Source organism: Accipiter gentilis, chromosome 7, assembly GCF_929443795.1.
Source record: "Accipiter gentilis chromosome 7, bAccGen1.1, whole genome shotgun sequence".
Lineage (NCBI taxonomy): Eukaryota > Metazoa > Chordata > Aves > Accipitriformes > Accipitridae > Astur > Astur gentilis.
This window is the reverse complement of record NC_064886.1, coordinates 6,426,447-6,450,939: the sequence shown is the minus strand read 5'-3', so window position 1 is coordinate 6,450,939 and position 24,493 is coordinate 6,426,447. Positions and strand designations below refer to the sequence as shown.

General features: G+C 39.4%; 2 protein-coding genes across 3 annotated transcripts in view; one reads left to right on the top strand and one right to left on the bottom strand.

Annotated features, from left to right (window-relative positions):
- PI4KA (phosphatidylinositol 4-kinase alpha) overlaps positions 1 to 13,782 on the bottom strand; it is a 64,246-nt gene extending 50,464 nt beyond the window's left edge. The window contains exons 1-13 of one of the 2 annotated variants that reach the window (XM_049804085.1): positions 13,567 to 13,782; positions 10,847 to 10,963; positions 9,518 to 9,611; positions 8,747 to 8,835; positions 8,171 to 8,243; positions 7,587 to 7,846; positions 6,828 to 6,894; positions 4,824 to 4,972; positions 4,144 to 4,209; positions 3,037 to 3,133; positions 2,450 to 2,641; positions 1,557 to 1,657; positions 671 to 800 (exon numbers count right to left, since the gene is read on the bottom strand). In XM_049804085.1, the coding sequence (XP_049660042.1) occupies positions 671 to 800; positions 1,557 to 1,657; positions 2,450 to 2,641; positions 3,037 to 3,133; positions 4,144 to 4,209; positions 4,824 to 4,972; positions 6,828 to 6,894; positions 7,587 to 7,846; positions 8,171 to 8,243; positions 8,747 to 8,835; positions 9,518 to 9,611; positions 10,847 to 10,945 (1,417 nt within the window). In that variant the 5' untranslated portion in view covers positions 10,946 to 10,963; positions 13,567 to 13,782. The remainder of the gene's footprint in view (positions 1 to 670; positions 801 to 1,556; positions 1,658 to 2,449; positions 2,642 to 3,036; positions 3,134 to 4,143; positions 4,210 to 4,823; positions 4,973 to 6,827; positions 6,895 to 7,586; positions 7,847 to 8,170; positions 8,244 to 8,746; positions 8,836 to 9,517; positions 9,612 to 10,846; positions 10,964 to 13,566) is intronic. The other variant, XM_049804086.1, reaches the window with a different exon arrangement.
- A 376-nt stretch (positions 13,783 to 14,158) lies between these two features.
- SNAP29 (synaptosome associated protein 29) lies at positions 14,159 to 24,062 on the top strand. Its single transcript, XM_049804088.1, has 5 exons — positions 14,159 to 14,547; positions 15,853 to 16,049; positions 16,811 to 16,896; positions 17,974 to 18,078; positions 19,790 to 24,062. The coding sequence occupies exons 1-5, from the start codon at positions 14,317 to 14,319 to the stop codon at positions 19,945 to 19,947; spliced, it is 777 nt and encodes a 258-aa protein (XP_049660045.1). The 5' UTR covers positions 14,159 to 14,316; the 3' UTR covers positions 19,948 to 24,062.
- Positions 24,063 to 24,493: the final 431 nt, after the last annotated feature.

Sequence of the window (24,493 nt, the reverse complement as noted above, 5' to 3'; positions counted from 1 at the left end):
GTCTGAGGAACACGGCCTTGTTCAGCCTGGAGAAGAGGCAGCTTTGGACAGACCTAACAGCTGCCTTCCAAAGCATGAAGTAGGTTACCGAGAAAACAGAAGCAGGCTTCATGGGACAATGAGACAGAACAGCCACAACTTGAATCAAGGGAGGATCCTACTGGATATGCGATTCCTGCCCCCACTATGAGCATAATTATGCATTTATCCAGGTTGTAGAATCTCTGTCCTTGGAGGTTTCTGAAGGCCCATGTGGACAAAGCCCTAAGCAAACTGCTCTGAATTGAGCGCAGACAGCTGACACACATAATTCAGCCTTCAATACTGCAGTATGACGCTACACTTGTTGGTGATCTCACTTAGGACAAAAGTGCTTGAGATAAGACTATCTTGGTTTCAGCAGAAGAGGCAGAGCAATATTGCCACTAGGATAAAATGTAGTTCTATATATACTGCTCGCCCTTAGGTACACTTCTACCAGAATTGGATTTGCATTCCTCCTCTCCACCTCCAAAAAAAAAAATAATAAATAAAAAAAAAAAATCACAAATGCATCTCCATTTCCCCCTACAGCTGTATCACCATGAAATACCCAAAAGCATCAAAAAGCCATACAAGCTGGAAAACAACCACAAGCATATCCTTTGGAACACGGACTTTTTTCCTTTACCTGTGTGATACTGGCTATGATACTTGTAAAGTTTCACAAGCACTGGGGAAGGTATCACAAGAAAGTCCCTCAAGGATGGATTGACAGAATGAACCACAACAGGGAACCTCTCACACAAACGACCTAGACCCTAAAAAAGAGAAGAAAAAAAAAAAGGAACATAGCTTTAGAATATAACAGCACAATTTTTATTTCAACTGTAAGCCTGCACCTTCAGCTCAACAGAAAAAAAAAAACAAAAAAAACCCCAAACAAACAAAAAACCCAAACCAAAACAACCCATACATAGTTCTGAGAGATTCAATTTTTAACAGAAAATTTAGACATTTCAAGCCTGTAATTCTTTTAGGTTATCCTAGAGTGCTCCATGCCTTGCTTTCTTCCACAGTGACTTCACAGGAGTTACATGAAATGAACTTCACACTCTAAAAATAAAGTTACTGGGCAAGTTCCAGCATTCAGAGAATCCTGATTATTTACTATATGGTGGAAAACACCACATTTGTAAGACAATGAATAAGTGCCCGGTAAGAAGACATAAAAATTAGAATAACCAAGCCTTAGTCTTACAACTCAGTGATCTGCCAGTCCCAGTATTTTAACTGTTTATGTAATGGACTAAGCAGCTAAATATTTCAGAAATGAAATGCTGGTTAATAAAACATCATTAATATTATTTTTCAAGAAGTAGTTGAGCTTAGAAAATTCTGAAAGCATGGCTCTACTGCAGTTCTAGTTTCCACACCAGACCTCTAACATCCAAACGTAGAACACATTGACGGAAAGCAATACAAACAGCAGATAAAAAAGTGCTCTTCTAGCAACCCGTAAACTCCCCAAACTCTCACTCACTGATATAGCAATGTCAAATTCTGTAAAGACAGACCTGCAAACAGCAAATTAGCAATGGCAAGTGAGCAATGATGACTTTGCTTGAGGTTTTTGACTGCAGCTTCTCTGATAACTTGATGCAAAGGTTTTCTGCACCTTAAACAAAAAATCCAACAGAAAAATGTATGTTTATCAGACTTGTTATTAGGCCACACGCAACCCAATGCTTAGTGGAATTTCTAAAAGAGTGCAGAAAATACATCAGCTTCACTGTCCTCTTACTACAATTCCTCAAAGAGATTTAGTGCTGCTTCTGCAAAAAACAGTTTTGGAAACTTAGTATCTGCACCAAACAGCTCTGTCAAACACTACAAATGAAAGAATTACAGTACTTAAAGTTGATTTTGAGTGTACTCCACATTTGACAGAAATTAAGTATTGCAAGGTCCAAAGGAAAAAATCCTTCACATATTCAGAGGATGTGTAAGAATTATGCAACAGGAAAGAAAATTGAGACAATTGAAAAAAAGCGAGAAAGAGCTTCCCAATCCTGTTAGCAATGAAGAAAAAACATTTTCTTTCAAAGAATGACTGAGAAACATTTAAGACACTAACAGCAATAATTAAAAACAAAATAAACTAGAAAATAAGCAGCTGCATGTAATGAAGCAATTATACCATCTTTTCTAGATAGGCCAATAGGATGTTTCTGTTTTCATTTCTATGAAGAGATGTCTAACTACCTAGCCAACTCATTTCACAACTTTTTGATGGAAATTTTACTCTCGTATTCTAATAGCAAAGAGCATTTCACTGAAATGTATTTTATATTCCTCTGAGCATCATCTACTCTCAGAGAACTTGTAAGTATTTTTACAACTTAAAAACAAAAAACCAAAAACCCCCCAAAAAAGACAGACATTCCAGAGACTGAAAAGCATTTTTTACCTTGCTCATCTTTCACAGCCCACACCATGAGATCCACACAGGCAGCATTAGCCTGACAACGCAGTTTTAAAGGACTCAGTTCATTGTGTAGTCGATCCACATCATGAAGGATTTTCTGAAGTTCTGATTGACTGCTGTTGAATTGCTCTAGCACAAAATCGTGGATTTCCTTCACAAATGAGTTGGGAAGGTCTAAAGAAATAAAAGGAAATAGCATTATACTAGCAGGATGGGAGTCAGTGTATCAGAATGACAGCATATAAAAGATGCATTGCTACATTATAAATGGAATTATTTCCTGAAGTTTATCCCCTACCTAAAAGATAAATTTCATAGCAAAGTCTACCAGAAAGCAGACAATTGAAACGCCACCTATTAATCCTTTTAGTGGTGCTCAAAATACTTTTTTTTTCTATTTCCATAGCATCTTTTTTTATATGGAAACATTTCAAAATACAAATTTTATAGCATACATGGAGTTCCCAGGAAATGCAAACCCCAACATTCAAGCACTCAATACAATGCAGACAATGCTTTGGGTCCTAAATACAATGAAGGATAAATTATAAAAAATACAAATACTATACCTTTCATATAGTATAACGTGTCTCTCAGCATTTTAAACTGAGCAAGATAAAGAGGGTCACTGAATGTTTTATAATAGAGATCTGTACTAGCAGCCGTCTGAAAGAGAAAAAGAAGCAACTTGGTAGATTCAAAATTAAGTATTTTCAATTATATGGATAAATAAATCTTATTCTGGTCACGATTGTTTTCCTCCACAACGTAAACAAGCATTTAAAATGGGTACCAGAAGTAACCTCACAGCCTTCCCCTCTACTTTTATCAAAAGTACAGCCATTCAGTGCATTAAATAAGACTCACTCACTCTTTCAACTTGAAGAACACATATATGACCTAACAGCCGTGTTAAAAAAAAACACCCAAAAAAACAAAAGAGGAGGAGTCAAATCTATCATTTTACTGAGATAGCAAAAAGAGAAACTGCAGCTGTCTCCACTTAGGCCTACAATTCAAATATGGCAGTATTTGAAGGAAGGCTGGAGAGAACAGCAAAGTCATTTTCCCACACAAATGAACACATACTCTGTTCAACACAGCTTTACGCTCCCACGGAGATGAGGTTAACTCCATAAAACACAGTGGAGGCTATTACAGAACTGCACCCAGGCAAGGGGAGAACAAGGACTCACAGACCTACAGAAATGAGTATGCTACCTTTGAAAGTAAAGGTCCACAAACTGTAACACTATTAAACTTGTAGAAATGACACCTAGAAGAGCAGCAATCATTTCCAAGCCAGAAAAAGAAAACAACCAACAACAGAAAAAAATACCACATAATATGAAATAAAGACCTTAGACTACAGTTTGGGGCAACCAATGCTATAATTTAGTAGGATAACAGAGCTAAAGTAAGAAAAAGGTTCATTTTTTAAGCGAATAACTGTTTCCTTCTATGTTAGTGAAAAACATTCCTCCTTCACTCCCCCATTTTTACACAGTCCAAGGCTAGATTTAAACCACTGAAAGAACAGTGCAAATAGGAAATTGTATCATTTTGCAAAGAGACGGCATACCTTACATAGGTGAAAGACTAATTTTCCAAGTATTAATTATTAAGACAAAAAAATAAAGTATTCGAGTCACTAGAAAAGGAATTTAAAAGCATACCTCTGCAACTTCAGCTACAACTGCATCTAAGGTCTTTAGCAAAGAATCCCCAACAATCTGTTTTACCTACAGAGGAAAAAAAAATTAAAAATTAAAAAAGGATGTTTCCTGTTGATGACTCTAGATAGGAAGACAACACAATTTTGCCCATGCACAGAAAACGCAAGTCACAAGTCACTTGACTGCAAAGTGTCAGATGAAATTAAGGCTACAAGAACTTCTGGCTGCAACAAGAATAAATATATTTGAGCCTCTGTGTGCTGTTCCAAAACAGCTGGTGCAGGAATCAGACAGGGCCAGCAGTTTTTGTCACTTGCATGAATTCCCAGCAAATAAACACTTCTAGAAAAGGGTCTCAATCTCACAGCAAAAACCAATCTCCTATTTCAGCAACTAGCAGTACACGAATTACCTCAGATCAAGTGGTCTGCAAGAGTCAAACAGGAAGAATTTGACAGAAACTTATTTGATTTTACAAATTCTTCACGGTTCATATGAAAGCGTTTTAGGAATACTATTAAAGCCTGACATTAAGTGCCATAAAAATAACATTACACAAAGCTTGAGAGACAAACACTATCTTTTCATTTGCAATTCTAAAAGCTTAAACTGCATCTATTTCTAGCATGAATATCTAGAATGCAATCTCACTGTAGCCTCCATAAGAACCCATCACATACCATGTTCAACAGCTGGCGGAGCATATCCAGTGGGATGTTAAACTCTTTATTGTTAATGCCATTGAAGAGAGGAGAAACTGAAAAGCTGGAGCTGATTGTAGAGAAGTAATAATCAGGATCCAGTGCACTCCCATCAGGAAGATATGAACCTTATCAGAAAAAAAAAAAAGAAATAAAAGTTTAGGGAGAGAGAGGATACATAAACTTTGTTTAATGGTAATGTTTAGTTACTACTAAAGAGTTATTTCCAACACAGGTGCAGTCTTTAACTTGCAAGCTATCAAGAGGTGCATTTCAGCTCATCTACTGGTAAATCAAGACAGAAAACTATGATGAAAAAATACATTTGTTCATTTGAAGTTTACAATCACAATGGAAGAATTCGATTCAATGACTTGTGTTCATGTCAGGGACGCTGCTGACAGTAAGTCTTCCCATGCTACTGATGTACATTTACCTGAAAATATGTGTAAATGCCATTTCGCTCAAAAGCACAGAGGTACTAAGAACAGGTTAAGTCAAAACTATCTTGCAAGGTTTTTCCCTATATTAGATCAAATGAACACGTGGCATAGCTTTCATCTTAGAAGAGGCACCAATTCACTACTGCAATTTGAAGGTAAAGAGAAATCAAACTATTTTTCAGATTCAAGTATTCTATTGAGCAAACAACTTTCTAAGCACACTGCTTTAGGTACTGATTCCACTTTAGAAATTACGTATCTGCCTTTTTAAAGTACTCAGCTGGCTGTGCTAAAGTACTGTTCTTGTGATTAATTTGATTTCAAGCAACACTTATTTATTGGCAACAACTGTTAGCCTTGGCCAGAACAAAAACAAGGCCATTACTCGTCTCCTTCAGAAAACAAACAGAAACTATATTATTGGAAATAATACAAGGGCTGTCTGTATCTGAAGTATTTAGTAGAAGTCAGTATTGAAAATAAAATCCTGATTAGAATAATCATAACTCTGCTAGAGACAGTTAAAATTATTCTGAAATTCTTCTTTAAATTCAAAACACGAAGACCATAAAAATTGAAGGAAAATTGAAGTAGTATACAGGTCGGTTCAACAGGGTAGACAGACGACAAACAGGTCTCTTCCTACTTGGCAATTTAAGAATGATATTTGAATTACCCTGCAATCCCATGATATGATTGAGGAAGACAGATACCTCTACAAATAGTAACACGAAGGAAAAAGAAAAGCAATGTGGAAGAAATTAATTCAAGCCAGGGCTCTGGAGAGGAGAATGACCCAGAAACAGAGAATGCCCAAACTGTTAAAAACCTCACAGGGCCACACAAAACCAGAGACACCATCTGAGGTGTCTCAGATGCACAGCTAGTTCTCCACTTGACTCATGAAAGTTTATTTTTAAGCCCTGCTTTGACTCAGAACTCACAGCTAGAGCTCTACCAAACCCCAGTGGTTAAGAGTTTGCATATTATCTCATGAAAATTTTTCACATTTCTGCCTTTTATGTTACAGTAACTAACACACATTAGTGAGCACTCGATTTCAGTGCTTTCTTTATTACTTCTCACTTCAGCAAATTCCTAGGTTTTATACAATGACCCATATCACGTTTCAAATGGAGCACTTGTTCTATATTTATTCAATGTGCCACAAAGGTCCCAAAATTCCAGACCCTAGTCCAAAAATTTAGTTGTCTAGTGAAGCTCAATATTAACACTTGTTCCTCAAAGTTACTCAGGCTAATCTCCTGAAATATTTTTAGCCTAGCGGAATTAAGCTCTTCAGTACTAGGCACAGCCTAGCAGTCAGGAAATCATGTCTCTCAGAAGCCTGCCAGAAACAACTGAGCCTGGAAACCACTGGTGTTAATAGTAACTTCCCTACTCTTTTTATACCCCAAAACTTTTCACAATCCCAGCAGGTGTGTGTCAGAAAAAGGGGCCAAAAGATTTTGGTATTCAATTCCTATAAATAGCAACAAAACCCCCAAATCACACATTGTTCCTTTGCAAAATAATTTACCTTCAAAGTAATGAATTGCAGATCCTCCAGGAGAGCTGGGAGGGGGAACTCCACGTTCAGGACTAACCTGAAACATGATACAAAAGCCATAATTTAAAAAACTGTTTACAAAACATTAAAAAAATCTTCCAGAGAACTGTTCATATGCTTTATAATGAAAAACAGCTTCAAGCAAAACTAACAGCAACTACATATTGCCAGGCCTAACAGCAAAATTCCAACCGAAACCAGGAAGTTAAAAAAGCTAGTCCAGTGCTTTTGACTAAAGGGAAGTGATCAGAATGATGACTCCCGTACTGCATGTAACTATGCTAATAACAATCTGTGGTTTCAAAACTGGCATCTGAATCCATTCTTCCCATAAGACAACAAACACCCTCAGCTCCTGGTGAAACCAGTGAGAGCCTATGTATCCTGAGCACTTCTGAAAACTTTAGTTATTAAGTGCCAGCTTCCCAAAGTCTTAGATATACATTACAATGCTTTTTCATGACAATAACACAAGGAACGGGATTTGCCAATTGTTCCATGTGAAAACTTAGTACAGTTGTTAGTTTAACTGTCACTGATTGTTCTGTAGCTCAGAAACTACAAAATTATTTTGAAACTCAGTTGTGAAACCAAAATAAAGATCTCTGTATCTGGTCAAACAATGTGTTAAAAGACTGTCTGCATATTCAGCCTTAATGCTGTCTTAACTCCACCAAGACCATGAAATTATCTAAGCACTGACTCCAACAGAGAGCAAGTCATACAAACCTGTGAGATGCTAGATACACTGCTAGCCTTTCTCTTTAGTGTTCCTTCTTGGCAAACAGTGAGTAGAGAACTGGGAAGAATTGATCTGAAATCATTAAAAGATCGCCGGCGAATTCCTTCAAGCTCCTCTGGAACTCTCAGGGAATGCGGGGGAATTTTTGGAAAAAGCTTTGAAAGGAGAGCCTCTTCTGAATTGCTGTAGCGACCAAAGGCTCGAGAAATTCCTATCAGACAGGGCACTGCATACTTGCATAAATATTCTGGAAAAGAAAACCACATATAACAGTATATTAACAGTAACTTAGAACTTCCTCTTCACAGTTTTGCTACCGCTTCACTAAACTGTTTCAGCCTAATGTGCTTTACAGACTTATTCATGCAAGTAGAGGAAAAAACATTAAGGTATCGCAAATTAATACACTTCTGCTTCCATATTTATCAGTCAGCAACAGAAAGAATAAATATGTGCTAAGGAAGTTGAAAGAAAAAGCTGCTCACTTTTCAGAAGTGATCCTGATAATTAGAAAACTCAAGAGAAGTTCAAAGGACAAGAGTTACAAATATAGTAACAATTTTAATAGTACCTTTATCGTGCATTTGCGGGGTCTGGCACATTCCCAACAGGAACTGCATTACTTGTAGAATTGCATCCAAAATCTTAAGTAATCAAAACAGACATACAAAAATATCTTTTGGTAAAGACATATCATTATCTTATACTAGATCACTACAACAAATGAAACTTGCAAATATTAATGTAAGCACCTCTGTAACCAAGATTTTTTTAATGCTGTGTGACTAAAATGTAGGTTGCTCTCACTCAGCTTACAGAGCTTCTTTTGTAAAGTCTGCAGTTAGCTGGTAGGTACTAGCAGAATAAAATTGAAACAGTCCTAATCTCAGTATCAAAACCTGAATTCTAAACGTCTGGGCTCAGCAACTGACATCCTCTGACACTCAGAAGTAAGAGCAGACTTATGAATATCTTCTAGATGCTTGACTATTAACACAAGCAAAATAATGCAACAGTATATGTTAAAGCAAAAAATCCCTTTACAAGAAACGAAGCAGCTGTGGTGAACTCTTCTCTAGACATTTGTCAGTACCGCAGCATTGAAGAATTGGGTACTACATCAGCACAAACTTAAAATAAACTCTACCTGCTCTCTGAGAGATGCATCCCTGTAAGCAACGTCCGATAACAACGTTACCAAGCAGAAGCTGAAGTTTTCTGCCACTGGAAGCAAGCCTGCAAAGTAGCGGACAGAAATTAAGCCACTTAAGCATTGTTAGAGAGAACCAACATAGCAAGAGCAAATAATAATAAAGCAAGAAGACATTAAGTTGATTCCTATGTCATACAGTTCTGAGACAGACTGTAGAAAAATATAGTATTACATACAAAATTCAGAAGTGTGCTCTAACCATCATAATTTCACCATGAAATGCTAAAAGAATAGTTTTAATAATTAAGAAATTCTCCAGGCTTTCAAGTAATTGAAAAAAAAATAGATTATACAGTATTATATAAAAGTATTCTTATATTAATTTTAAGATCTATTAAGGGAGCAAGAAATGAAGTGGTTTAAATAGTCACTAAGCATCAAAGCTAAAAGTAGAGTGTACAAATCTCAGGTTCACCTCTGCTGCTCTAACTACTACACAATCTTCTCCAATTTAGTAACAAAATATATTGAGCGTAGAATTATTTGGAAAGTGTAATTTATCACAAAGCAGTCAAGCAAGAAAGCTGGGAGCTATTCAACTTCCTCTTTGCTTCTAAATAAAATCAATATGAAAGGCTGTTGAGTCAGGAGCTAAGAACCTAGCAGGACCTACCATCTCCCCTTGTACCATGTCCTGAATAACCTTTGTTATTTCTATTTCTCGGCTGGCATTCTATGAGAATGATCAAAAAATCCAAACATCACCTCTGCCTTTCCGTGCATTGCTTTCTTCTATCCATTGGACTTTGGGAAGACCCTTCAGAAGTCGGAGAAGGTAAGGAACCACATTATCTTTGTGCTAGAGAGGAAAATACTCTATTTAAAATGGAGAAGAAAAGCTGAACCATTATCATCTCAAGATATTTTAGAGATATGGAAAGACTACATTAGCCGCACACAGAACTCGCTTATAATAATTACACCACAGGATTTCTGAATATTGCAAAATTGATTTCAACACAGGCAAATGACAGTAAACCAATTCACTGCTACAAATCCAATCTAATCCCAATTCTAGGCAACAGTTCATTCTTTGTAGAAGTTGGAGAAAAAGTTTCCAGAACAGTAATTGACCCCAAACAATTTATTAGTTTACAGCAAGGTCACAAAATAATTTTAAGGCAGCTAGAAATTCAGTGCCCGTCCCAATTCAGTATATGTGATCCATCCCGCGGCCTTATGCAAGTCACTTAACACATCTGTGTCAGACTTCAGCTTCCTAATCTGCAAATGAAAGGATAGCACTTTCCTTCCTCAGAGTTGGATTAATTAATACTAACTGCTGGCTTTGAAAACATCATAAAAATGCTAAGAAACACGAATAGAGCTGCCTTATTTAAACTTCGTACTACAAAAACCACAAAAAGGACAACATTAATAATATGCACACAAGCTGTATCATAGCAAATAGATACTAAGTAGGAGGAAGTTCAGGCCTGATGCAAACCCTAGCAACATTAAATGACTTAAAGTGAGGTCTAATGACTTTGGACCTAGGACTCTGTATATCCTTCCTTTCCTCTGCATGAAACAATACTACACCCAGAGTTCGAAGGGAAGAGAACCAGCTTGTCATAAACAGGCTGACAGACACAAAAGGGATGTTTGTGTACAATGCAGCCTATGTGCGCTGTTTGTCTTTTTATCCTGGCTAGTGCCAGGCATGAAAAGGCCTATTACAAACCTGATGTTCAGGAGTATGTTGGAATATACCCATCATTCAGAAGCATGTGGGGAAGAACACGCAATGACACATATGGTTCGAGCAAATCCTCCTGAATAGCCTTTCCTTTCTTTCCTTAAGCTATGATGACCAAAAAACACAACAGCAGGTTGTCTGTGGCAATGCCATGACTGCTGTCTATCCCACTCGTCAGTACTGTCCTTGTGCTCTCCTGCCTGCATCCATCTGTTATCTCTGATCTTTTATTTTTATGAAGAGTAAATACCAACTTTTCATTCATTGAACAACTAAATTTGAATTAATCCAAAATCTTTCAAGTTAAATAAAGTTAGCCTACGCGGGAAAAGTACCTGAAGGTCAGATTCAATTAGAAAGATTCCTAAAGCAATAACAGCATCTCTGCGACGTTCATCTAACTGGAAAATCCCATGGAAATCCACTGGACACATACAGAGCAGTTTTTGTACCTGAAACACAGCAAAGGGAAAGAACAGCGGAACAAGACCGAAAGTGTCAGAACAATCCAAGGGAACAACAGTATATGTGTTAAAACTGCCTTTCAAAAATCCACCAGTAGACCTCAAGAAAGCAATGCAAACAGCTCCCAGCTTCTCTCTTATGGAGCAGAGCTAGCTGTCATGTCCATGCCTTAGAGCACCCCAAGCAACAGGCCTGGGTAGCACTAATACAATTGCAGGTATTTTCACAGCAGAGAAATCAGCTGACAGGCTGTGGTTTTCAAGACTCATTCAGACCTCCTGTGTTTGAAGTGGACAGTAGTCCTTCCATCTTCTGGAAGATAGATGGCCACATTACTCTCCTTTAGTCATCAATCTTAATGAAAGCATCTAAGGGCTAGGAAAGAGTGATGAATGACAGAAACTAGAAAAAGACAGAAAAATTTCAAGTATATGTCAAACATTTTTACCACAACACAGGTCAATTCAAAAGTTTTCTTCAACACTTGATCAAGCTGTTTGTTTGTTTTCGCATCACAAGAGAATTTCTGAAACTTTTCAGAGCATCACATTTGCAGAGATCATTCCTGCATCCCTGGTACAAAAAAGCTTTCCTTCCACTAATTCATTGGGCATTTTGGATGTGCAAGAAATATGCAGCAGGCACATATATCATATTTACTCAATTGCTATAAACAAAAACCAGGTGGTTGGAGCTTTGGCTACAGCTGCACCAATGCCTTCTTCATATATAGCACTCAACAATAAACTGTTACCTAGCAGAGTATGAGTTTTGCTCAAATCCTTTTAACGTAACAGATTAAGTTTCCAGAACTATTATTTTCTCACTACTTACTTATTACTTCACTCCATACCCAGCAAACACACATCTAAAGAATATATCTACTCTCCCAAATACTTTGTTTTCCTATGGAACCATTAAGAAAGGGAAAATGCAACAAGGATATCTAAAAATCGCCTTGATTTTAATATTATGTAAAAAGGACTCTCACAATAAATACCTATGTTTGAATGACCTATATTTGAATGTCAAGTTACTTCCTATTTAGATAATTCTCTAAACACCCTGCCTTGAAATTCCTAAACAAAAACACTATTCCCCTAGAGGATTAGAAGGATTTACTGGATGCTCAGTGGAATTTAAGATTCTGGTCTGTAAACTGCCAGATCTCATAATTACAAGACATGTAACACAACACAAACAATCCTCTTGCTCAACATGAAATACAGCAGAGGAAATAGGAACTTTGGAAAATAACTTCTGATGCATGTGTCCCCCATCAAGTTAATATATGCAATAATATGAGTGAGTAACTTTCACTAGATATGAACTATTAATATCATTTAACTCCTACTGTAGTCTCTCGAACTAAAAAAAAAAACAAACCAAAAACAACAAAAGGGAAGAAAATAAATCCCTGGATATGAGTGAACCAACAGTAAGGCTTAAAAAAATTATTCACAGTTGGCTGTCAGACCAATGGTAAATTTCCAGAGCAGAACCAAGAAAAGAAGCCTGCAAGAGCTGGCCAAGAACAAGCACTAGAGTTTTCATCAGCACAGAGCTGTGCTTTTCAACAATTTAGTCATCGTTCATTATTGCATAAGGCAATTTAAAAGTTCAATCACTTTGTGCTCAGAGAAGCCAACTCCCAAAACACCAGGCTGTCCCTCTCTCCTCCCCGCAGCAGCGCAACACTTGACCACACCAGCCGCTCCACGCCAGCAGTGGAGACCCACGAGGGGAACTGCCCAGCCCCAGATCCCCCTGTCTGGTTTTACATTCAGTAGAGGTTTATCTCAACCACACCGATTTTACCTGAAGGTGATTACATCGCTTGGATTTAACCACATACGTGGAGTAAAGCAACCAGCCCTAATTAGGCTGAGACTAATTACGCCTACAAGACCCTGTTCCACAAACTCCAGGGACACGCAGCTGCTGAACGGCCCACGTTCCTCGCAAGGGCATGGGGGGCTGCTCTGAGGGCACCGGCCGTGGGTTCTGCCGCAGACGCGTCCCACCGCCACTATATTTTTGGGTCAAGATGGGCCCTGGGAGCGCCCCGTGGGCCCAGCAGCCCCCCTGCACACAGGGCCGCTGCTGGCCTGCCGAGCCCATTCCCACGGCCACAGGACAGTCCCCACCCGAGGAGAGCTGCGTCCTCCCGGGCACAGGCGGGCACGCCAGGCCCGGCCTCCCACGGGCGCGGCCACGGACCCGCGGGAGCAGGGCAGAAACCCACCCGCGGGCGCGCGCGTCACGGGGCCCCACGCGTGACAGGGCCAAGCGAGGCGGCCCGGGGACCCGCCACCCTCCCCACCCACGCGACACGAATATTCTCCACAGGAAGGGCCCCCTGCCCCCTTCCTTGCCACGGCACCCCTGATGCCGACCCTTCCACGCAGCTCCCACTCGCGTGACGCCCCTCCACCCCTCACACACCCGACTCCCAGGCGTGACAACCCCGCAGCCCCCCCCAGACGCAGCCCCCGCGCGTGACACTCCCACCGGTCCCCACAGACGCAGCCCCCCCCCACCCCCCCACGCGTGACAGCCCCTCCACACACACGCTTAGGACGCCCCTCACCTTCTCCAACGGCGCCGGGCTCTGCACCGCCAGCGACCGCGCCAGCGACAGCACCGTATTGAAGTAGAAGCCACGCGCGGTGCCCGCGCTGCTCCCCCGCCCCGCGCCCGCGGAAGGAGCCGCGGCGGCGGCGGCCGCCGCAGTGGTGGTCGCCGCGGCCGCCGCGGCCGCCGCCGCTGCCGCCGCTGCCGCCGCCGCGGCCGCCGCCGTCGCAGCAGCCGCCGCTGCCACAGCCGCCATGTTGTGAGGGACTGCAAGGGGCCGCCTGCCAGCCCGCCCTGCCCCGCCCCCTCTCGCGAGACCACCGCCTCCCGGCGGGTTCCCGAAACACCAATCACACCACCAAAATGGCGGCGCCCGCCGCGGCTTCACTGCCGGTGGGTTACCCCGCCCCGCCCCTCGCCTGTGACCCGCCCTCCCTGCCGCACCGCCCGACCCCAGGCCACGCTCTCTACAAATGGGCGCGCCGGGCTCCCCTACTCCTCCCACCCCCCGCGCTGTCGCAGTGGTTCCTCCTAGCAACCGTGTATGCCTTAGCAGCGCTCTAGCGCGCTCGCCCCGCCCCGGGGCGGGGCGGCGGCCTGTGGGCGGAAGGAGCCGAGAGGGCCGCGGCCTGGGGTGGGGGCTCGGCGGCGGGGCAGGCCCGGTCCGGTCCGAGTTCGCTCTCTGAGGAGCGAGGCCTGAGGGAGCCGCCTCTCTGAGGCGCTCACTCCGCGGACGCTTCCTTCGCGACCCGCTGTCGGCGGCACCATGTCGGCCCTCCCGAGGAGCTACAACCCCTTCGCCGAGGAGGAGGAGGAGGAGGAGGAGGCGGCGGTGACATGGCCGGCGAGGGGCAGCGGGGAGGCGGGCGGCGGCGCGGAGCGGCAGCGGTACCTGCAGCAGGAGGTGCTGCGTCGCTCCGCCGCCACTGCCGACAGCACCACCCGCTCCCTTTCGCTCCTTTACGAGTCCGAGCGGATCGGCGTGGCCGCCTCCGAGGTGGGTCGCGGCCCCGCGGGGCAGCGTCGCTCGGGGGACGGGGGGGGGGGGGGGCGAACCGGGAACGGGGCCGTGAGGAAAAAAATCCCAGTTAGGTCCCCGCTAAATGTGTGACCCTGAGGCTGGGACTCAGCTGTGCCTTCAGCTGCTTTTTGCAATTCTTACTAAGACTTATTAATGGCATTTATGCCCATCTTTATCTGACTGAAAAGTTTTCAGCAGCTCTGTCGATTAAATGAAGAGCCTGCCCTGTTGTTTGTGATGTGCTCGCTTCATCCCGATTAATCACTTCCTTCATTCTTCTGGCCTTGTTTCAGAAGAGAGTTTATACCCGGAGACATCGCTCATAAAGCTCTTGTCCATTGTGTCACCTGTTAATGGGATGTTTCCTTGAACATTAGTAACGCGGCTGCCTAAATTAACCCAAGAGCATCCACAAGCTGCAGTAGTTCTCAGTGGCGCTTCTGCGAACTTGCAGACTCGTGATTTGTTTGTCCAGAAAAGCACAAACGAGGAATCAAGAATTTAGGCTTAACACAGGGCTCCTTGTAAAACTTGAATTGTATGTGTTTGCCGCTTTATTGGGGGCGGGGAGGGAATATTCAACTAGAATTCCCCAAAGTTTAGAGAGAATATGTACACAAGTTCTTTATTTTGCACTAGTGATAGCTGCAGGCGGCTTTCTTGCCAGAATTAATCTTTGGATTACTTTGGAACAGTGTTTGTGCTGCTGCAAAATTTCTAAATCCTGCACTGTTAGTATTAGCTAAAGATTATTGCTGCTAATTATTTCATACTTGAAAAAATTCTATTTATGTTTATTTCCTTTGGTTATTCTGTTTCTAAATTTGAGGAACATCCCAGTAATATGAAAATAGTATCCCTTACCAATGAAGGTGTCATTCACAACTAGAAATAGTTGTACTTGCTCATTTCCCTGCCATAAACCTTTGCATTTTCACTAAATCACCCATCTGGTGCCATACTTGTTCCATCAAGAAGAGATACAAATGTCAACCTGACAGAAGGACAATACAGAAAATTCCTGGGTGCTGTTTGTAGTAGGTGTCAGGAACCTGGCATTGCTTAGTGATGAGGATTTTATAGCTGGTTAATGCTATGGCTCTTGATTGAAATGCCCTGGAGGAAGAGGAATGAGTGAAAAAGCTGTATCACTTTAGAAATAATCTACAGGGATGAAGGAACTATGGGGTTTTTTTCTTTATGGTGTCTATTAAATATGTTTGATATTTCAGTTTATCTTGGCTTTACTAGCTTCTCTTTTTTTCTGTCAATACCTGTTAGGAGCTTGTACGTCAAGGAGAGGCCCTGAAGCGTACAGAACAGATGGTAGATAAAATGGACCAGGACTTGAAGACTAGTCAAAGGCACATAAATAGCATTAAGAGTGTTTGGGGGGGCTTGGTAAACTACTTCAAAGCCAAACCTCCAGAGAGCAAGCCAGAGCAGAATGGAACCCCTGAATATTATGCTAACAGTAGGTAAGTAAAATAAACATTTTACTTGGGACTTATCTCCCACGGCATCTCTGAAATGTCACCAGAAAATCACAACTTAAAAAATCTGTTGATTCTGTCAAGTAATCTTCTGAGATGGTGTCTAGCTCCCTTTTTCCTTTAACTCTGAGAAAAGGATTTTTACTTTTGTTTATATTTGTAGTGGTAAGAGTGTAACTTCATATTTCTGGGAAACTAATCAAACAATTACACCCAATTACACAAGTAATTCTTCAGAGTCTTCTGAATTATCATGCTTACTTCAGTCTTATCAGGGAATCATGATTTGTAGCATTGACATGCTTCCAGTTAAATATTGTGTGTATTTCTCTAGCTTCTAATAAAAGATATAAATAAAAATTAATTGCTGTGGAATTACTGTGTCTTACAGTACTTCTCTCTCTTCAGCTGAGAAATTTATGTAAAGCCTTGTAATGCTGCATGGATTGATTTCTTCCTTCCCTTCCCCCTCCATCCTCCACTAGAGAAAAGGAGTGGGTTGCCTCCAAGATGGAAGATACAGTTTTGGTTTTGGTATCAAAGTTTCCATACACTATTTTCAGCACTAAAGCAACCAGTTCTGCTTTCACTGAAGACAAATGCTAGTAGTTCATTTTAAAGGAACATTTTGGATCAGGTCTAACAAATTTGCTCTTGCAAAATTTGATACCTGTTCTTCTTTAACAGATTCAGAATGAGGCCTGTGGTCCATAAGAACGTTTTCTTTTTATTCTCTTTATTACTAGATTAAAAGAAGCAATGATGTCTAGTAAAGAACAAGAGTCAAAATACCAGGAAAGTCATCCAAATTTAAGGAAGCTAGATAATTCAGGTTTGTTAACTTTATTTTACATTGAATGTCTGTCATCAACATGGGGCAAACTTGCACAGTGGTGAAGGCAGAGACCCTTCAGCTGGCCCAACTGCTGACTTACGTTGCTGCCTAATGTAACCCAGACTTCATGGCTTTGAATTCTAGGGAATTGTTTCCCCTAAAATTCTTCATGCCCATACTGAAGACGTGCAATTTTTTTATTTGGATATGGATTTTATTTAGTCCTCCCTGTGGGGGATTTACGCTATATCCACTGAAGACTTTAAAAGCATCCAGTGCTTGTATTTGCACAGAGAAGACTATAGCCAAGAATCCACACAATGTGCAGGCAGCCTTGTCTTATGTTTGCCAAAATTTTAATTTATCTATTCAGAGTTTCTTCTTTTTAGCCATCATTTGTCATAGTTTTCAGATATGTTTTCCTTGTTATTTCAAACATGGACTATAACCTTCATACTGAAGTCATTACTTGATTCACGCAAGGAAGCGTAGGGGGTTTGGTCTTGTTCCCCGTTCTCACAATGTGTTAACTCCTGTGATGACTTTTATGTACAAAGTAACTGTTCCTTTTTAAAGTGAGGTTCAATTACTTAGTTTAGTAAGAGTGAGAAAGCAGCAGGATATCTTCATAGTTGTAGTTCTGTAAGTAAAGAAATGCTTTTTGGTACCATTAATCTCCATTCCACTCCATATAATATCAAAAGTCTGTCCAGTAGAGGGCAGAAAAAACTCTCTGGTGGCTTGACCTGGGGCAATGCTAACTGCTGGTAGAAGTTACTAACCTTCCTGCTTTGTTGGTTGGATGGCTGGGGTTTTTTTTCTTTTTTTCTTTCGACTACCTAGTAGAACTACAAAAGGCAGCCCAAGAAGGAATAATTGTAGCTTAACTGTTCATCTTGAGGGGTGCCCTATAGATCATGATGGTGGAATACTTTTGATATTCCTGCTAACAGGTTATGTGATTACATGGCAGCTGTGGTCAGACTAATTTTTAATAGCCATTCCAAAACTTTAAAGCCTCTTCTTCCTAGCTTTTTTTATTATATAATATTCTGTATTTTATACTCTTAACAGACAATGATTTCAGCAAAGCAGATTTCGTTTCTTCAGTGCAAAGGGATTCCTATCCAAAGAACCAACACCTGCGAGCTTACCACCAGAAAATTGATAACAACTTAGGTAAGTGAAAAAATTGAAGCTGTTTGATGTAATACAATTTTCAATTTTTGGCTCTTAAGACAGAGTAAATTACTAAGTAATATATTGCCAACAAACAGTTTTGTTTAGCTCGTGTGTGAAATTTGATGATTAAAAAAAGATAATTTGCTTGTATTCTGCATTTCAAGACTATCTACATGGCAGAATCCAAAGTTTGATTGAGACATACATTATTTGAATGGTAGAATGCTGTGGGATGTCTGTGGGTCAACCACTTGCAAATATTAGTAATAAATCTGAGTTAGAAATGCATTTCATGCGAAACCAGCCAGAAACAAACTGGGTAGGATGCCTGGACTAGTATAAATCTACTGTGGAAACTGATATGCTATTGGCATCAGTACTTCAACTCTTCTGCAACAGGCTTGTGCTTTAGAAATAGTTAGATTTTGAACTGTCCCTGAGCAAAGAGACCAGGGGAAAAAAAACCTATACCAAAAGCACGAGTCCTCTTAGATCATGCACTGACAATAAGGAAAACACTCTTACCAAATGTGAATATGCTAGCACGTCTCTGTCATTTGAATGAGGAAATGGTGCTGAAGTATCCCGTAACACTTGCATTCAGGATAGGAAGATGTTTCTTTGAATCATCGTATAAATTGACTGGAATATCACTGGGACAAGCAGGCTTATCCATCCATTCTGAAAAATCCTACTAAGCAGGTACTAGTAATGTTAATAAGGAAATACTGCTTCAAATTGACATTCAGATTATACCAGTATGGATTCTTACTACCTCTTTTTCTAAAGCTTATCACTTACATTGAAAGATGCATAAGCTTACCAAAATGACAGTTAAACTTGCATGTTAAATTGTACATTAGTTTGGACCCAAAGAATTTACAACTGTGCGCAGGCTTTGAAATAAATATGTTTTGCAGAAAATAGAATAATCAAAAGGCACTAAATATTTAATTTGTGAATTTGTTGCATTTGTTTTATTACTTCCCAAAACCATTCAGCTGACTTTGTCTTCCTTTGTTCTGTAGCATATATACAAAGTGCCTCTTTGCTTACATGTGTCACATTTTAGCTGACCTAGAAAGAAGATAGGAAGGAATAGATCAAAGAGAAATAGTCAAGCATAAGAGTTAGTAGAAGTGCATTTGTTCTACTCCCAAGCAGTGCAAAACTTACTAGCCTCAAAAGCATTTATACTGATCAATCATGCAATAAAATAGTTTCCTTGTAGGCAAATCAGAAAATCTGGAAATGGGATTTTTCCATCTATGTGAATTAACTAAGTGCTTAAATCCACAGTGTATTGATGATATCTCTGCATTTAGTTTAAAGAAAAACAACTGAGGTAGTGTGTATACTGAACTGAGAAAAGATGTACCCAAATTTCTCTAAAATAAGATTTTTTTTAAAAAGTGAAAAGTACATTACAGGGTATGTCATTTTATAAACATCCAATTTGGCTTTAAGCATTTGTAGTTAACTTGTAATGGGGAAAAAAGGAGGACGTGATTATTTCTGGTAGTAATGCAGTAGATGTATTAAAATATCAGTGCTTCCACTATTGGAGAAGAACACTCACACTTCAGCAGTTGTAACTTAACATTTTCTAACCCAGGGTTTTGGAGAAGAGGGAATCCTGAATAGTTTCCATTTAAACATTATGCTTTATACTGTTTTGATTCCTTATGGTCCTTTTCTTTGTTGACAGACGAGATGTCTTCTGGGTTGAGTCGTCTGAAAAACCTAGCTCTTGGTCTGCAGACAGAAATAGATGAGCAAGATGATATGCTGGATCGGCTAACAAAAAAAGTAGAGACACTGGACGTCAATATTAAAAGCACTGATAAAAAAGTCCGACAACTTTAAAGGGTTTTTAAAATTTTTTTTTGTCTGGCATCAGTTCTTCTTGGATGTCTTGGGTCAACCAATCTCTTAAAAAAATCTTGGGCAGTATCTGTTTCTCTTTTTTCTGATATGTTATTGATTTTGTTGTCATTAAAATTGCATAATCTTAAGTGCAGCTTAATACCTTAAATTTCTTCCTAATGTACGGGAAAAGTGCAGGTTGAGTAAAATCTCTCAGCACTTGGTAAATGCTTTTGTGCTGGATGCCCCGCTGAATTGTATAACTGTGCGTCATGTGCGTGGAGGAATTTTCAGTCTACAAAGCTTCAGTGTCCTTGGCCTGGGAGCTGTGAGGAGAGAAGTAACTGCACTTTGCCTCTGTTTTGGGGAGGGGGCAGGGGGAACAGAATGTGCTGCTTTGTTCAGAACAAATGTTGCTAATTCTGTTTACCTACAGCTATTTTAAATTCTGAAAAAAATGCCAATTTCCAGCTGTAAAAATAATTTGAATTGACTGTTCTCTGGCACTTCTGGGGCTTAAGGAACGAACTGTTCTGTGAAAGTTGTAAAATATCAAGGGTGTCGTGCAGTAATGATAATATCTTGTGCGTGTTCCCTTTCCTAAGATGACTTTTGCCAAATGGTGGATCCACGAACTGTGGTTTTTATGTTTGGGTCACTAAATGCTATCACCTTTACAGTATTTTCAGTAAAGATCTCTAAGGGTATCTTACAGTCGGCAAGAAATGTTGATTGACAGTGACCCAAAAAATTTGGGTTACAAAACCAGGACTTAAAGGTATGTGCTCTTAAAGATTCTTTTGTAGAAATTGCCACTATCTGCTTTTTTTTTTTAACCCTGCTCTTCCTCAGCTTATTCAGTTAGGCGGTTATTTGAAAAATAGCTTCCATTTTAGAAATGGACAGTTGGTCTGATGTTGCACAAACAGATCATAGGAGATTGTTCTTAACATTTATTTCAAATGTGATTAGGGATTGAGCAGATGCTGTGTTTTCCTAGGTAATGTGACTGTTTTTAAGAAACTCAGCTATGGTTCACATACTTCCGCATTGGCTTAGCAGGTATGAAAAGTTTCTGCAAATGAAGAAAAGCTCAAAAATGTTTTTGAGTCTTCCAGATACAAGGTGGGCCTTCCAATTTGTTTTACTCTTTTGTAAGTATTACTGTAGAACAAAATAATTTCAATTCTGCTCCAACTTGAAGACATGACAATGAGAACTTGCTGTCTTGAAAACAAATGTTATTTTGGTTTGGAGAGGCCAAGGGCCCTGTGTCAGTATTGCAACACTTGCTATCACAAATGACAACGAGTGGCTAAGAAGAGATAGTTACTTTTATGAGCTGGTGCCACATTATCTTAAGAATTAAAGGAAGACCTTGGTGTTTAGGGCTATCGAGCTTGTCTCCTTCATGAACATCGCATTCACGCCCTCCCCTTTCCTTTTTTTTTTTTTCCCAAGGGATTTGTTACCTTGAGCTCACTTGCTACAAAGTGCGCCCAGTCATTAAAGAGATAAAAGAAATCTTGAGCCTTTCTTGTTTTACTGTCTCCTGAAAGTTCACTTGTAGAAAAATAAATCACTAAAAAAGCTACACTTCTTGGACGTAGTATTATTTTAAAAAAATATTATTCCTGGGATTACTAGCAAAGTAGAGTTGTAAATTAGATTTAAGGTGAGCCTTTTTTCCTTATATTACTGATGTCATTGATTTCAATCCCTAAAAAAAAAGAAAAGTGTTTTCCAGGGATGTAAAGCTTCAAGAACTTTTTGAGTACCTTTTAATTTCTTTTTAATTTTCACTTCATGCTTGTCATTATGCTTGTTGCAACCATTAAAAAACCTTATTAATGTATCATCCAACTTTTTGGGTGTATACCATGAGCAATTCTCTCTTACTCTGTTAAAATATTTGAACGACACAATTTGATGGTTGTGTCAAGATGGTTGATACGTTTATTTAGCAAATGATACAATCATTAGTTTTCAAAATGTTAAGTACCTCAGTGAAGGAAGATTGAAATTTTGATTATACCTGTTTTAGTTTCTTATTTGACTTTCTCCTTTTAAAAAGGGTGAAAAGACTTGTCTCTTTTCTTATCCCAGTGCTGGTTAACAGAAACGCTTGCATTTTAGAAGGGTGTATAAATTCTCTCCAGAACAGATAATACCAAAAAATTGCATGGTAATTAGTAACACTCCTTTTAATGTGAAATCTGCCTTCACCTGTATGCAGCCATTTCATAACTAAATTTTTCCAAAGTAAGACTTCAGTAACTAGGATGTAAACTGAGAATTTCCCCACTAAGTTATGGCTAATGAAGGAAAAAATGTAGCTGGATGATCTAGTTGTGTTACATGTAATAAGAAATGTGGAGCTTGAATCCAAGCAAAAATTTTTGTTTATTTAGGAGTTGTGTGCTGCCTTTCTGATGTAAGCTATTCCATTTTTCTAGTCTGATTTATTTCATGAAATGAACTCAAGTTTTTGGTCAACTCTTTAGTTGTATTAACCTTATGAAACGTTTACTGCATCCTGGATATCTCTGATGCCTTTAAAAACAAAGGCAGGGAAGGGGAATAAAAAAAATAAATCCCTCTTTCTGCTTTGAGAACCTCGTGATCCAAGCAGACTAGAAAACCAAGATCTCAGCCATGTGGAAGTTACACAGAGGTCTAACTTCTCATCTCTTCTAACAATCCCATTCACTGTCTTAGTAATGTATTTTGCTTAGGCTTTCCTGCTTTATTTATTATTTTTGGTTTGTTTTATTTCAGTGGCCTTGTTTCAGAGGATTATTTCCCACATTGGATTTCTTTTGTGGGGAAGAAAGACTGTGCATGGGTATAAATGAATTTCTGCTACAAACTGAATTCCCTTTCTCAGTTTTCATACAGATGCTTTATGCTGATAAAGAACTTAAGTGTAACTGACATGAGGAGACAAAACTATTTTGTAATAGTGATGAATTTTTTTGCTTGTTAGAATAAAATAATTTTCCATCCTGCAGAAAGGGGAAATATAAACAAAAAAAAAAACCCACAATTTTTGCCTTTCCAGGAGATGTCATTTTGCATGTGTTATGAAGGACGTATTTCAGTAGCTTTTCTTACTATTCCCTGAGATAGTTTTATTTCTTCTTGGATACTGTTGAAAAACTTACCTTGTGTAGGGTATAGGAATTCCAGAAGAAATCTAATAAACACTCAAGTGCTAACTTGGTAAGTTAAATGATTTTGTCTAAATACTCATGTTGGCATAGAAATTGGAGTCCTTCCAGCAAAATAGCTCTGGTTAATTTTATTCTTATTGGCTTGAGTAGAAGTTTAATATTAAGGTCAGAAGATAGCAAAAAAAATATTTATGTCATCTTTATCAAAGGCGATTTTCTTGCATCTCAAAAAGTTTGCTAATAAATTTTGAAAAGGTTTTAAACACTGGGAAGTAGCATACCCTTTGTAACATAAATATAAGATGATGTACTCTAAAAACAGCAAGGAAAAAAAAGAAGTGGGAATAAGCAGTATCAGACTGCTAGATTCCTAGGTGTATTTGATTTTTAAATTTCTTCAGCATTGAATTAAGTATTGTAACAAATGATGCACAGGTGAATTTTAGTCTGTACTACAAAGATTTGTTGCTGTACTGAACTCTGTTTGCCTGCTGAAATTGTTGGGACACTATAGGGTGTCAGGGTTTTTTTAATGTGTGAAATTTATCTGGAATACTTTGCTGCCTAGTAGTTTTTGTGAAGTGGTATCATTTGTTAAATGGTGAAATAGAAGATACTTTCCAACCGCTCTGCCTTCTGAACAAATGGATTTTTGTAGGCATTTTTACAAGCATAACATCATATGGAATATACGTGTTTAATTTTGCCTTTGAAATATATAGGGCTTAACTTTCAAAATCACAGGTAGTGACTATTTGTGTCTATGGCTTTTTAAAATAGGACAGTAATTCTATGCTACCCAGGTATAACACTTTTTATACAAGTCAAATACATTTTCTTTTATTTAAATGTTAAACTGGACTGTAGTAGTTCAGCAGTTTAGGAGATTGAATGAAATGAGTGTTGAATGGTAAGACGGTCAATAAAGGTGCTTATTGTTAATGGAGAGTTTTTGCATTTATTTCCCAAAATTCTTTGATTACAACTTCATTGGCACTTCTTTTCCATAATAACATCTGTTAAAATGCGGGATCTACTCTGTTAAGTTTGTGCCCGAACGGAAATAAGTTTGCAGCTGGTGGGTTTTGTTTTCTGAGAATAAAAAGAGGGTATTACATTTCTATTTGACTCTTGAATAGATTCTTTTAGATCTTGAAAGAGGAAGGCAAACAGGCATTTATTTTTGCGGAACTTTAACTTCTGATGATAAAAAAATTCAAGATGTTGCTTGAAAAGTAACCTTGCCATAATGCTTGGTATTATCAGGAATATCATAAACTGGATGTATGCACGAACAAGGCAGGTGGAACAGGAGTAAGGCAAAAAAAAATGTACCATCTTGAAAACTTAAAGCCAACAGGATGTAATACTCC

What these genes read in the sequence shown, in the direction of transcription:
- SNAP29 (XM_049804088.1), top strand. Translation starts at nt 14,317, where the DNA reads ATGTCGGCCCTCCCGAGGAGCTACAACCCCTTCGCCGAGGAGGAGGAG. An exon ending in GAATATTATGCTAACAGTAG is followed by an intron (nt 16,050 to 16,810) that starts GTAAGTAAAATA and finishes CTTTATTACTAG; the next exon opens with ATTAAAAGAAGCAATGATGT. An exon ending in AAGGAAGCTAGATAATTCAG is followed by an intron (nt 16,897 to 17,973) that starts GTTTGTTAACTT and finishes TACTCTTAACAG; the next exon opens with ACAATGATTTCAGCAAAGCA.